The sequence below is a fragment of the Dromiciops gliroides genome, chromosome 3 (genome assembly GCF_019393635.1).
Source record: "Dromiciops gliroides isolate mDroGli1 chromosome 3, mDroGli1.pri, whole genome shotgun sequence".
In the NCBI taxonomy this organism is placed as follows: Eukaryota; Metazoa; Chordata; class Mammalia; order Microbiotheria; family Microbiotheriidae; genus Dromiciops; species Dromiciops gliroides.
The window spans coordinates 443,104,737-443,117,743 of record NC_057863.1 but is presented as its reverse complement, the minus strand read 5'-3'; the positions used below and the strand labels follow the sequence as shown (position 1 = coordinate 443,117,743).

The 13,007-nt window shown below is 37.7% G+C and overlaps 1 protein-coding gene across 5 annotated transcripts in view; it reads right to left on the bottom strand.

Moving 5' to 3' along the window:
* The window catches only part of METTL8 (methyltransferase 8, methylcytidine), a 117,999-nt gene that overhangs the window by 3,138 nt on the left and 101,854 nt on the right, over window positions 1-13,007 (bottom strand). For 3 of the 5 annotated variants that reach the window (XM_043991952.1, XM_043991949.1, XM_043991948.1), the window contains exon 7: window positions 10,859-10,998. The exons of 1 other annotated variant lie outside the window; for it this stretch is intronic. In XM_043991952.1, coding sequence (XP_043847887.1) covers window positions 10,859-10,998 — 140 coding nt within the window. Of the gene's footprint in view, window positions 1-10,854; window positions 10,999-13,007 lie in introns of those variants that run through there. One more of the 5 variants, XM_043991951.1, reaches the window with a different exon arrangement.

Genomic DNA, 13,007 nt, shown 5'->3' with positions numbered 1-13,007 from the left:
TTGCTGTTCAGTCACTTGGGTTATGACCAATTTTTGTGTGACATTATTTGGGGTTTTCTTGGCAAAGATACTGGCCATTCCCTTCTCTAGCTCATTTTACATATGAGGAGATTGAAGCAAACAGAGTTAAGTGACTTGCCCTGGGTCATCCAGCTAGTTAAGTGCCTGAGGCTAGAGTCTAACTCAGGAAGATGAGTTTTCCTGACTCCAAGTTTGACACTCTATCCATTGTGCCACTTAGCTGTCATTATTAATTTACAAAATATAATCTAACCACCTTAATCTGGTATTCAAGGCCATCGACAATCTGACCTCAGCACACCTTTCTAACCCTAAATTTCAGTGCTCCCTTCTGTGAAACATCATTTCTAACAAGCCTGGTCTACTCACTACCCAGCAAGCACCTTTCATGTTCCCTTCTTTGTTCACTGTTTCCCTCATTCATAATACTATCCTCCTCTTCTCCACCTATCCAAACCCTAATCCCTTTAGGCCCACCTCAGGCCTTTCATTCTCTTATTACTCTAGTCCTAGGTGACCTCTCAATGCTTAGAAGTATTGTAGCATTCATTAAGTAAACCATTCATTGGACAATTAGTCATAAGCTGTCCTGTGATTGCTACTGTTTTGTAATTAAAAAAAAAAATTCTCAGTTCCAAATTCTGTATATCCCACACTCACCCCTTCTTGAGAAGGCAAACAATTTGATATTAACTACTGATTAGAGAAATGCAAATTTAAACTACTCTGAGGTACCACCTCACACCTATCCAATTGGCTAATCTGATAAAAAAGGAAAATGATAAATGTTGTAGAAGATGAAGGAAAAATGGAACACTAATGCATTGTTGGTGGAGTTGTAAACTCATCCAATCATTCTGGAGAGCAATTTGGAACCATAGCCAAAAGGCTATAAAACTGTGCAGACCCTTTGACCCAGCAATACCACTACTAGGTCTATATCCCAAAGAGATCATAAAAAAGGGAAAAAGATCCACATGTATAAAAATATTTACAGCTGCTCTTTGTGGAGGCAAAAAATTGGAAATTGAGGGGATGCCCATTGATTGGGGAATGGCTAAACAAGTTGTGGTATATTAATGTAATGGAATATTATTATGCTATAAGAAATGATGAGCAGGCAGATTTCAGAAAAACCTGGAAAAGACTTACATGAATTGATGCTGAGTGAAATGAGCAGAACCAAAAGAACATTGTACACAGTATCAATAACACTGTGTGATGATCAACTGTGATAGACATTGTATTGCTCTCCTCATCAATATGATGATCCAAGATGATGCCAAAAGACTCATGATGGAAAATGCTTTCCAAATCCAGGAAAGAACTATGGTGTCTGAATGCAGATTGAAACATAATCTTTTCACTTTTGTTGTTGCTTTGTTGTTGTTGTTTCTTCTTCCTTGTGGTTTTTTCCCTTTTGTTCTTATTCTTTTCTTACAATATAACTAATGTGGAAATTTGTTTAACATGACTGTAATGTATATGAGGGGAAGAAGTGAGGGAGGGAGAAAAAGTTGGAATTCTCAAAAGCTCACAAAAATGAAGGTTAAAAACTATTTTTACATGTAAATTGAAAAAATACTATTAAAAATTTTGATATTGATTATAGTCATATGAAGTCATGGAAAACATATTTCCATATTAGCCATGTTGCAAAAGAAAACACAAACAAAATAAAACAATATAAACAAAGTTAAAAAGCATGCTTCAATGTGAATTCAGAGATAATAAATTCTCTCTCTCTGAAGATAGATAGCATTTTTTATCACAGGTCCTTTGCACTGTTTTGGATCATAATCTTGATCAGAGTAGCTAAGTTTCCCAGTTGATCACCCTTACAATGCTGTTGTTATTGTGTACAATGTTCTTCTGGCTCTGCTCACTTCGCTTTGCATGAATTCATATAAGTCTTCCCACATTTTTCTGAAACCATACTGCTCATCATTTCTTAAGGCAAAATAGCATTCCATCATAATCATATACCACAACTTGTTCAGTCATTCCCCAATTGATGGGCAATTTCCAATTTTTTGCCACCACAAAAAGAGCTGCTATAAATATTTTTCTACAAACATGTCCTTTCCCCTTTTCTTTGACCTCTTTGGGATACAGACATAGTAGTGGTATTGCTGGGTCAAAGGGTATGCAGTTTTTGTTGGTGGTGGTGGTGGGTTTTTTTTGGGCAGCTTGCAATATTTTCTCCTTGACCTGGAAGCTCTGGAATTTGGCTATAATATTCCTGGGAGTTTTCATTTTGGGATCTCTATCCGGAGGTGATCAGTGGATTCTTTCAATTTCTATTTTACCTTCTGATTCTAAAATATCAGGGCAATTTTCCCTGACAATTTCCTGGAAGATGATGTCAAAGCTCTTTCCTTGATCATGGTTTTCAGGTAGTCCAATAATTTTCAAATTATCTCTCCTGGATCTATTTTCCAGGTCAGCTATTTTTTCAAGAAGATATTTCACATTGCTCTCTACTTTTTTATTCATTCGGATTTGAATTATTGTGTCTTGGTTTCTCATAAAGTCACTAGCTTCCATTTGTTCAATCCTAATTCTTAGGCAATTATTTTCTTCAGAGAGCTTTTGTATCTCCTTTTCCATTTGGCTTTTCAAGCTGCTGACTTTTTTCTCATGACTTTCCTGCATCACTCATTTCTCTTTCCATTTTTTCCTCTACCTCTCTTAGTCTTCAAAGTCCTTTTTGAGAGCCTCTGTGACCTGAGACCAATTCATATTTTTCTTGGAAGCTTTGGATATATGAGCCCTGACATTGCTATCCTCTTCTGAGGGTGCACCTCGATCTTCCTTGTCACTAAAGAAACTTTCTATGGGTCTCAACTTTCTCTGCTTGCTCATCTTGTCCATCTTTTACTTGACCTTTAACTCCCTCTTACAGTGGGGCTCTACTTCCAAGCTACACTGTCCCAAGTTTTATAGGGTCCCAGGTGATTCAGTTTAAGGAAGGGCAGGTTTTTCTCTTGCCTGGCCTGTTCCCTGATCTGTAGATAACCCCAGGCCAACTTGCTCATTAACCAGACAGCAAAACTTTGTGTACTGTAATTGTTAGTTCTGATGAGCCTATGCCCCTCCCCCACCTGGGCCATTGCTATTCAAGCCTACTTCCTGGTTCCCAGCAGGGGTGAAAAACCCAAGTTCTGCCTCAGCACCAGCAGAGACCCCTTTAATCTCCCCCCAGCCAACTGCTCAGCCCTCTCACCAGACCATGAGCTTAGTTCCAGACAACACTGGTGCTGCAGCTGATTCAGAGGCTCTGAGGGTCTCTTTCCCTGGCTTGGCCTGCTTGGGACTGGATCTGTGTCAGCATGACTGTGAGGTTGGGCTCTACTCCTGTCTTAGCACAGCAGCCCCCTCCTGTGACCTTCTAAGCTGTCTTTGTCTGGAAAATGATCTCAGCCTATTCTTTTGTGGGTTTTGCTGCTCCAAGAATTGTCCTATTGCATTATTTGGAGGTTTTTTTTGGAGTGATTATGTCATGAGTTCTAAGAGCTTACTACCTTTCCTCCACCATCTTGGCTCTGCTCTGGAAATTGGGTAAGCTGTTTTATAGCCCTTTGGGCATAATTCCAAATTATTCTCCAGAATGGCTCAACAATTTCACAACTCCACCAATAGGGGATTCATATTCCAATTTTCCCACATCCCCTCCAGCATGTCATTTTCCTTTTCTGTCATGTTAGCCAATCAGATATGTATGAAGTAGTACCTCAGAATTTTTAAAATTTGCATTTCTGAGTAGTGATTTAGAGAATTTTTTCATGTGACTATTGATAACTTTGATTTATTTCCTGAAAACTGCCTGTTCATATCTTTTAACCCTTTATCAGCTGAAGAATGGCTCTTATTTTTATAAATTTGGCTCAATTTCTTTTATATTTGAGAAATAAGGCCTTTATCAGAGAAATCTGTTATAAACTTTCCCCCCTACTTTCCTATTTTCCTTCTAATTTGGGCTGCATTAATTTTGTTTGTGCATTTAAAAAAAACCCATGTAATTAAAATTACCTATTTTTCTTCCCCTATTCCTTTCTATCTCTTGTTTGGTCATAAACTCTTCCCTTTTCCATAGGTCTGACAGGTACATTTGTTCAATTTGTCTAATTTACTTATGATATCACTCTTTATGTGTAAATCATTTATACAATTTGACCCAAACTTAGTTTATGGTGTAAAATGTTGGTCTATGCCTAGTTTTTGCTGAACTGCTTTCCAGTTTTCCCAGCAATTTTGGTCAAATGATGAGTTCTTACCCCTAAAGCTTAGATATTTGGGTTTATCGAACACTAGATTACTGTGGTCATTTACTGTTTTGTATTATGCACCATATCTATTCTACTGATCTACCACTGACGATTACCACTTTGCAATATAGTTTGAAATCTGGAACATAATCAACTCACTCCCGCACCCTCTTTCTATGTAGAATCCTTCTAATTGCCCTAATCATGAAACAGTTCTTAGAAGATATATGTATCATTTTCCCACACATTTTTCTTTTTCACATTTACCTTTTTATTCTTTTCTTGAGTCTTGCATTTGAAAGTAAAATGTTCTATTCAGCTCTGGTCTTTTCATCAGGAATACCTGAAATTTCTCTATTTCATTACATACCTATTTTTCCCCTTGAAGGATTATATTCAGTTTTGCTGGGTAAGTTATTCTTGCTTGTAATCCCAGCTCTTTTGCCTTCCAGAGTATCATATTCCATGCCCTTTACTCCATTAACATGGCAACTGCTAAATTTTATGTGAACCTGACTGTGGCTCTACAGTATTTCAATAGTTTCTTTCTGGCTGCTTGAAGTGTTTTCTCTTTTATCTGAGAGTTTTGGAATTTGGCTATAATATTCCTGGAAGTTTTCATTTGGGGATCTCTTCCAGGAGGGGATCAGTGGATTTTTCCAATTTCTATTTTACCCTCTGGTTCTAGAATTATCTGGGCAGTTTTTCCTTGATAATTTGTTGAAATATGATATCTAGACTCTTTCTTTGATCATAGCTTTCAGACCCTCCTTGATTTGGCTTCCAGGTCAGATATTTTTCTTGTGAAATATATCACATTTTCTTCTATTTTTTGAAGAAAAAAACCTGAGGATGAAAATGAATGAGAATGAAAATTCTTTTGACTTTGTTTCTTGATGTTTCATGGAGTCATTATCTTCCACTTGCCCAATTCTAATTTTTATGGAATTATTTTCTTCAGTGATGTGTTGTACCTCTTTTTCCATTTGGCCAATTCTGCTTTTTTAGGTACTGTTTTCTTCAATATTTTTTGTGCCTCTTTTCCCAGGCTGTTAATGTCTTTTCATAATTTTCTTCTTTTGCTTTCATTTCTTTTCCTAATTTTTCCTATACTGTTCTTATTTGAGTTTTTTGAGAAGCAAAAGTAAATTACTTTCCCAAGGTCCCAGAGGTAGTAAGTCTCTGAGGCCAGTTTGAACTCAGGTCCTCCTGAGACCAGGACCAGTGGTATATCCACTAAAGCTGCCCCTCTTATTTTATTTTGAAAATCATTTTTAGCTTATCCTAGAATTCTTTTTTTTTTTTTTTTAGTGAGGCAATTGGGGTTAAGTGACTTGCTTAGGGTCACACAGCTAATAAGTGTTAAGTGTCTGAGGCTGGATTTGAACTGAGGTACTCCTGACTCCAGGGCCGGTGCTCTATCCACTGCACCACCTAGCTGCCCCTATCCTAGCATTCTTAATGGACATATGTCCAGTTCCTATTTTTCTTTGAGACTTTGCTTAAGTTTTTTTTTTTAAACTTTATTGTTTTCTGAGTTTGTATCTTGATTTTCCATGTTACAACAGTAGCTTTTTATGGTCAGGTTCTTTTTTGTTGTTTGCTCATTTTCCCACCCTAGTTCTTGATTTAGAACTTTATATTAATGTTGGGTTCTGTTCCTGGAACACAGAAAGAAGGAGGGACATTATCTCAAGCTTCAAGCCTTTTTGCTGTTTTTTAGCTGTTTTCAGAACTAGTTATTGGGGTTTGGAAGTTTTTAGTGTTTCCAATGTGGTGTGATTTGGGGAGAGCTGTGGTTGCTACTATCTGGTCATCACTCTGGTCCTTATCCAGGAGGAGCTCCTGATCCCCTGGGATTACAATCAATGCTCAGGGACTCTCCTCCCTTAGGACCAGAAATGATACTGTTTCTCAGGGTCCCTGATCCTTTGGGGTCAGAAGTGATACTGTTCCTCAAGAATTTCACTCTTTCTTGACTGAAAGTGCTCCTTTCCACACAGGAACTATGACCCAGAAATGGGTGTAGGAAATAGAGTTGCAAAATAGCCTCTGATGCTGCATCCAGTTCTAGCACAGGAGTACCCCATAATTTCTTTCTTGTTTTTCAGACAATGTTGCTTTTATTTTTTTTTCTTAAAAAGATATTAGTTATTTTAACATTAAAAAAATTTTTTTGAGTTCCAAATTTTCTCTTTCATTCTCCCATTGAGTAAGAAGACAAGGAATAGATGATTTATACATGTGAAATCATGCAAAACATGTTTCCATATTAACCATGTTGCAAAAAAGAAGCAAGAAAAACAAAGTAAAAAAATATTTAATTTTCACTCAGTTCATCAGTTCTCTCTCTGGAGGAGGACAGCATTTTTCATCACGAATTTTGGAATTGTCAGAACAACCTTGTAAATCAAATGGGGAAGGTATTATTATACCCATTTTATTGATGAGGAAACAAAGGCCCCAAAGAAGTGGGGTGACTTGTCCAAAGTTATGGCTGACATAGTAGAAGAGCTAGAACTAGACTGCCCAGTTTTCTGATTCTTACTCAGCTCTTTCAATAGGAAAATAAGCTCTGTGAAGGCAAGGAATATTTAATCTGTCACATAGCAGATATTTAATCCATGCTTGTTGACTGATTTCCACTATGTATTAATGATATTTTTGTTCTGAGGCGTAGGCTAACATCACAACTATTATACCACTAAAACACGTCTAAGGGAGGCTAACAAGTTGCTTATAGCTGGGATGCTGCTCCTTTTCCTTGATACTTTGTTATGACCAAGTTAAGTAAAGAGTTAAGACTATTACCTTGCCACAAGGGCCTGCCCTCCTACGGAAATCAGGATAGTACAGCACTGGTGCAAATGATTACAACATCATCCAGTCTAAAAGACTGTAAAATGAAATTGATGTTGTGATTTTAGATACTGTCACAATGCTAAAAAGGAAATTCTTAAATTCCCAAAGAAGGGTTAAAAATTAAGTTACCTTGATTTAGCTTACTATTGGACTCAAGAGACATTCAGCGCTAGGAAGGAATTCACTGTTTGCCTGGCTTACCTTGTTCTTGGGTCAACAAATCCATAAAATACTATTTTCTGATTTTTTTTATGGTATGAATTCTTATCTTTAGCAAAACAGTTTGGAAGTTAATTACTTAAGAGGTATTACTTCCTCTTCAACTGCTACCGTACCAATGAAAATTTCAAAAAATATGTAGAGTAGATAGGATTTCTAAATTGGAAGACTGTATGCTCAGGTTCTAATCAAGCTATATTGGTAACTGCTGTGTAACCATGGGCAAGGCACTTGAACTCTCTTGGGGCTGGCTTAGATCATCCCTAAGCTATCTTCCAGCTTCTATAGTTTGTTTCTCAAATAAGCAAGGGTGCTTTTACTGACAGGCCCTCATTTCAGGGTGGGGACCACTTGTCATTTATATTATAGCGGGCATTCCTTTTTTGGATATTAGTTGAATTAGATGGCCCTGAAAGTACCTTTCCAACTCTAAAATTCTGTGATTTTGTGAGAACCAAAGTGGCAACTTCCAATATGTGGCCTACATATTTGAAATTCTTGTCTTGGTATGTTAATGAATTCAATTTGTGGTTAGGCTTCAGATGGTGTTCAGAACTTATAAGACTGGAAAGAGATTGTTAGGACTGGACTGGAGATATAGACTGAAGACTTATCTGCATTTGAATTGTTAAGATTAACTGTATTGAATTTGAGAAATTAATTATGAAACACAAAAGAGACAGTGGGCTATGGCTGGAATACCAGAGTTAAGTGAAGAGTTTTATGGATTTTAAGTAAAGAGTTATTATGTGGTTTGGTTTTTTTTAAACACGTGGGGGTGGTGGGAAGGAGGGACTTTAGTATGTGTAAGGTTAGAAGGAAAAAGTTTTCTGGGGTTGCCTTATTTTGTTATAGACTATTTTCAAATTATATGTTTTTCTACAGTCTCTGATAATGATAATTTTTTAAAAACATGCCTAAAATTTTAAAATGCCACTTCACTCATAGGAAGTTAGATGTTAGAAAAATATCATGCATGAAGTTATTGAATAAAAACCTCACACCGAACTAAAATGAAAACCAAGCAAACCCAAACAAGCCCAGCTAAACACTCCAATATTTATCCATTTTTCCAAAGCATCCCTCAGTCTTCAGTACTCATTAGTCTGGATTCTAGACTTTGAAGGGAAGTACTTTTCAAAGGGCAGCTTAGGTACCACCTCCTACAAGAGGCCTTCCTGACCTTCCCTTTATTTGCACTGTCTCCCTCTTGAAACTACTGGACATGACTTTGAGTTTACCAACTTACAAATATATTGTACTACCCCAGTAGTGATCTCCCTGGGGTAAAAGGACTACCATATTCTCATCTATACCACCCCAGTGCCTTGCACAGAGTAAGCATTTAGGACTGTTTGCTGAATTGAAATGAATTAGATAAGACTCGTGAATAAAGATAAGAAGAATTTCTTTTTATTTTGGTTAATTATGAAGTACCAGAATTGGTTTTCAGGATGGTCAGTGAGAAATGGAGACAAGGAAAGTGAAAAGTCTCTTTCTCTTCTTTTAGTCCATATGAGCCCATTGTTCTGCTTTCGGCTCTCTCTGGACTAAGCACAGAATAAATTAACGTAGCAAGCTCTGCTCATCCAACTTAATATGTTTTTGTTTGTTTGTTTGTTTGTTTGTTTGTTTTTTGCAGGGCAATGGGGGTTAACTGACTTGCCCAAGGTCACATAGCTAGTAAGTGTCAAGTGTCTGAGGCTGGATTTGAACTCAGGTACTCCTGAATTCAGGGCTGGTGCTTTATCCACGGTGCCATCTAGCTGCACCCCCACCCCCACCCCCAATTGGGGTTTTCTTGATAAAGATATTGGAATGGTTTGCTATTTCCCTCTCCAGCTTATTTTGCAGATGAGGAAATTGAGGCAAATAGGGTTAAGAGACTTGCCCAGGGTCAGACAGCTAGTAAGTGTCTGAGGCCAGATTTGAACTCTGGGAGATGAGTCCTCCTAACTCTAGGCTTGGCACTCTATCCACTGAACCACCTATCTGCCCCTGGTAGAATTGCCTATCTCTTTAAAATGACCAGGTAGCCACTTCTCTTACGGCCAGGTGTGTTCATAAAGGCCTGAATGACTGTCCATGGCCATTAAAAAAAGTCTGCCTGGAAGGCAAAAATAAACAAATATCATGCTTGAAGGAAATTGATTTTTAAAAAAATTAGTGTGTTTCACTGCAAAAAGTTTTCCTGTTATATCCGTTTAAACCTACTTTTTGACATCCAAGCCAAATCATTATTTAGACCAAAATAATTTCAAATATTCTCTCTTGGTTCTTATCTAGAATTCAAGCATTTCCTACTTGATACAAGGCATAGAAAATCTTCCTCCTTATCCTCTCACTTAATCTTTTGACTATTCATATTGGGAGGCAAAATAACAGATTTTATCATCCAACTAGCACCTGGAAAAAGTCATGATTTAGGCCAATTGATGGAAAGAAATAATCTACCGAAACTGTGATGAAACAGCAGTTTCACAGGGCTAAAGTGTAGCTGGCAGATCCATATAAATGTGCCCTTCCTCTAAAGCCTAAGTATTTTTATATCTATATAGGAATTTGTTTTTCAGTTCAGTTTGCTGTTCTTTTCCTAGTGATCATTTCTGAAGAAAACGTTAAGAAGGAATGGAATTCTGTATGAAAGGACCAAGCTTCTCACACCAGAAACTCCAGCTTCTTTGGAAAAAAAGACGACAATCACCGAACCCAGTGTGATTCAAGCTAAGCATATGTCTCTGGTATCTGTCAAGCATGCCAGTCTCTATTTCATGCAAATCTTGAGAAACTTCCCACATGCTTACCTTGACATACCCAACATGATGAGATATGACAAAGGGAGCTGAATAATAAACTTGAGTGTTCTTAAAGGGTTTTCCCCCCTTCCTCACAGAGAATATTATTCCCCAAAACCATACCAACAGGAAGTTTAGTTAAACTCTCTAACAGGAACAACTTAGATCCCACAAGGATTAACTGGACAAGTCCAAACTTTTGGCTTCTTCTTCTTTCTTTCTTCCCAGAAGCCCAACTATCAACCTTTGTGAATCCATGTGGATGAGTGGCCTCTTTTTGTGAACCTTTGGTAGGATGCTAAATCAGGGATGTTTGTTTCTGATCTCCAAGAACAACTTGCTGTTCCCATGCTCATCTCCCCCCTACCCCCCCGGGGAGCCTATTAGGCTGTTTCTGAATTTGTAATTTCCTTGAAGCACTGTCACTTTTAATAGGTATGTGTCTTGCCAGAATATGCTCACTTCATTTTGACAGTGACAGAAAGCTCACTAATGAAGTAGTTTGACCAGTTTCTTTCTAAAATTCTGAAAGGGGGGGGGGAACTGCATTTAAAAGGAGGCACATTATACATAATGTAGCTTGCTAAATAATAAATTCAAGAATTGTCATTTCACTTTGATATTCCTGAAAAACACTAGTGATAAAAACAAAAAGCTTTAACATATTTGCTTTGCCCTTTAGTCTTCATTTACCTGTCAGGATGAATAGAAGAGAGCACAAAGACTAGGAGAATGACATCCAGGATCCCATCTGGAAAAGGGTAGGATAAGCCATCATCACATACATCATGAACAAAGGCAGAACACTGGGCTGGGCTGTAGGATGAGTGGGACTGTCACGAGGGAAGAAGAGAAATATGAAGAATGCAAAATGCATTAAGCAGACCTTCAGTGGGCTTGCTCTGTTGTTTCCTATTATTTAAAAGGTCAAATCTTTTTTATTTCTTCTGAGGAACTTTCCTCAGAGAATTAAGAAACCCTTGATTTACAGGCCAGGGCTCCTGTTCCTTCCCACCTGGACATGAGAAATGATGTTTGTCAATTCAGCTTCACAATAAAATCTCTTCTGTGCTGAAAAGGACTGGCCTCATGAAATGACTGACCAAGTTTCCCCCTCCATGATATGATTTCAGGGCCCCTGAGATGCTCTTCCTGAGCTTCAATAAGCTTTTCTTCATGCTAGCCTCCTTGTATTTGAGGTGTCACAAACAGATTCATTCCTTCTGTCTTAAGCCTCTCACTAAGGTTAAAATGTCACATTAACTCAGCCATCTATACTGTAGCAAGAATGAGATGATCAGATCATCGGGCAGGGAAAAAAAAGAGAGAATATTAGGTCACTGTATACACAGGTTACAAGCTGATACTTTAGGGAGAAAGGAAATTCAAAGAATAGTCTGGTGGTCCTAATAACAAGTCTTCCAGACTTTAACATTTTGCCCAAGTTTGGTTCTCATTTAAGGCTATTAGCAGGTCCTTAATGAATTCTTGCTGATTAAATGGAGGAAGGAATCAGTGACAGAAGCTGCCCTCTATGACTATGAGCTGATAAAGCTACAGAATTGTTCCAAATATTGCAGCTGCCCTTAAATTCATGGATGACAGATTTACATTGTTATCAAAATTCTTATTTGCAACTACTTATATTTTTGGCCCACAAAAAAGTTTCATATACTTACTATTCACTTTGTAAAATAGTACTTAATCTTTAATTTTTCCTAAAATTACCTTTAAGTCTTCAAAAGGTATATCCTAAAAATTTGGGATTTGATGAACAAGTTCATGCTTCCTCTTTTCCGTACCTTTGATAATTATAAACAGAAAAAAAGCCTGGGGTAGTAGACAGAGGATCAGTCTTGGAATTAGGAAAACTTGCCTCTGACAAATCTTCAAATCTTGCCTCTGACACAAGTTTGTTCTGTGACTGCTTAACCTAACAGTGTTGTTGGATTATTTCAGTCGTGTCCAACTCTCCTTGACCCCATTTGAGGTTTTCTTGGCAGAGATACTGGAGTGGTTTGCCATTTCCTTCTCCAGCTCATTTTACAGAGGAGGAAACTGAGGCAAACAGGGTTAAGTGACTTGCCCAGGGTCACCCAGCTAATAAGTGTCTGAGGCCAGGTTTAAACTCAGAAAGAAGAGTCTTCCTGACTCTAGGCCTGACACTCTTTCCACTGTGCTACCTAGTTGCCCTGAACCTATCAATAGCCCCCCCACCCCAAACCCTAAGACTATAAGTTGCTCATCTGTAATGGTGGGGAGAATTTCTACACCAGGACTTAGTTACAAAGCCACAAAATCACAGATCTGGACACGTTTCTTCCCTTTGTAAATCCGCTGCCCTTTGGCCCCAATAGAAAGATTTTAAAGGCTTTGATTATTCACCATTTCAGGCTTTGTCCCCCCTTTTTTCCTTTTTTTTTTTCTTTTAAACATTTTATAGAAACTTTAAAAAATAATAACACTCAATGATTTCTCACTAATCCACTGAATTTTCCCTTGCAACAAAAATTAAATAAAAGCAATGGAGTTCAATGGCACATAATAATGATAATAATAATAATGAATAAAAGCTTACACTTAAATAACACCTACTATGTGCCAGATACTGCGCTAAGCACTGTACCTGTAGTCACTCTACCTCTTTATCAAGAGAAAGGAAGTATATTCCCTCATTTGTTTATCCATTGCAATTAAACAAAGCCTTGGCTCCCTTTTTGGGTGGTTTTGATTTGTTATTGTAGTCATCCACAGTAGTAGACTCATAGTTTCTTTTCTTTTCTAACTTTTCATAGACACCTTGATCATTTCAGTACCTTTCAACTGGATGTTTCTAACTTGT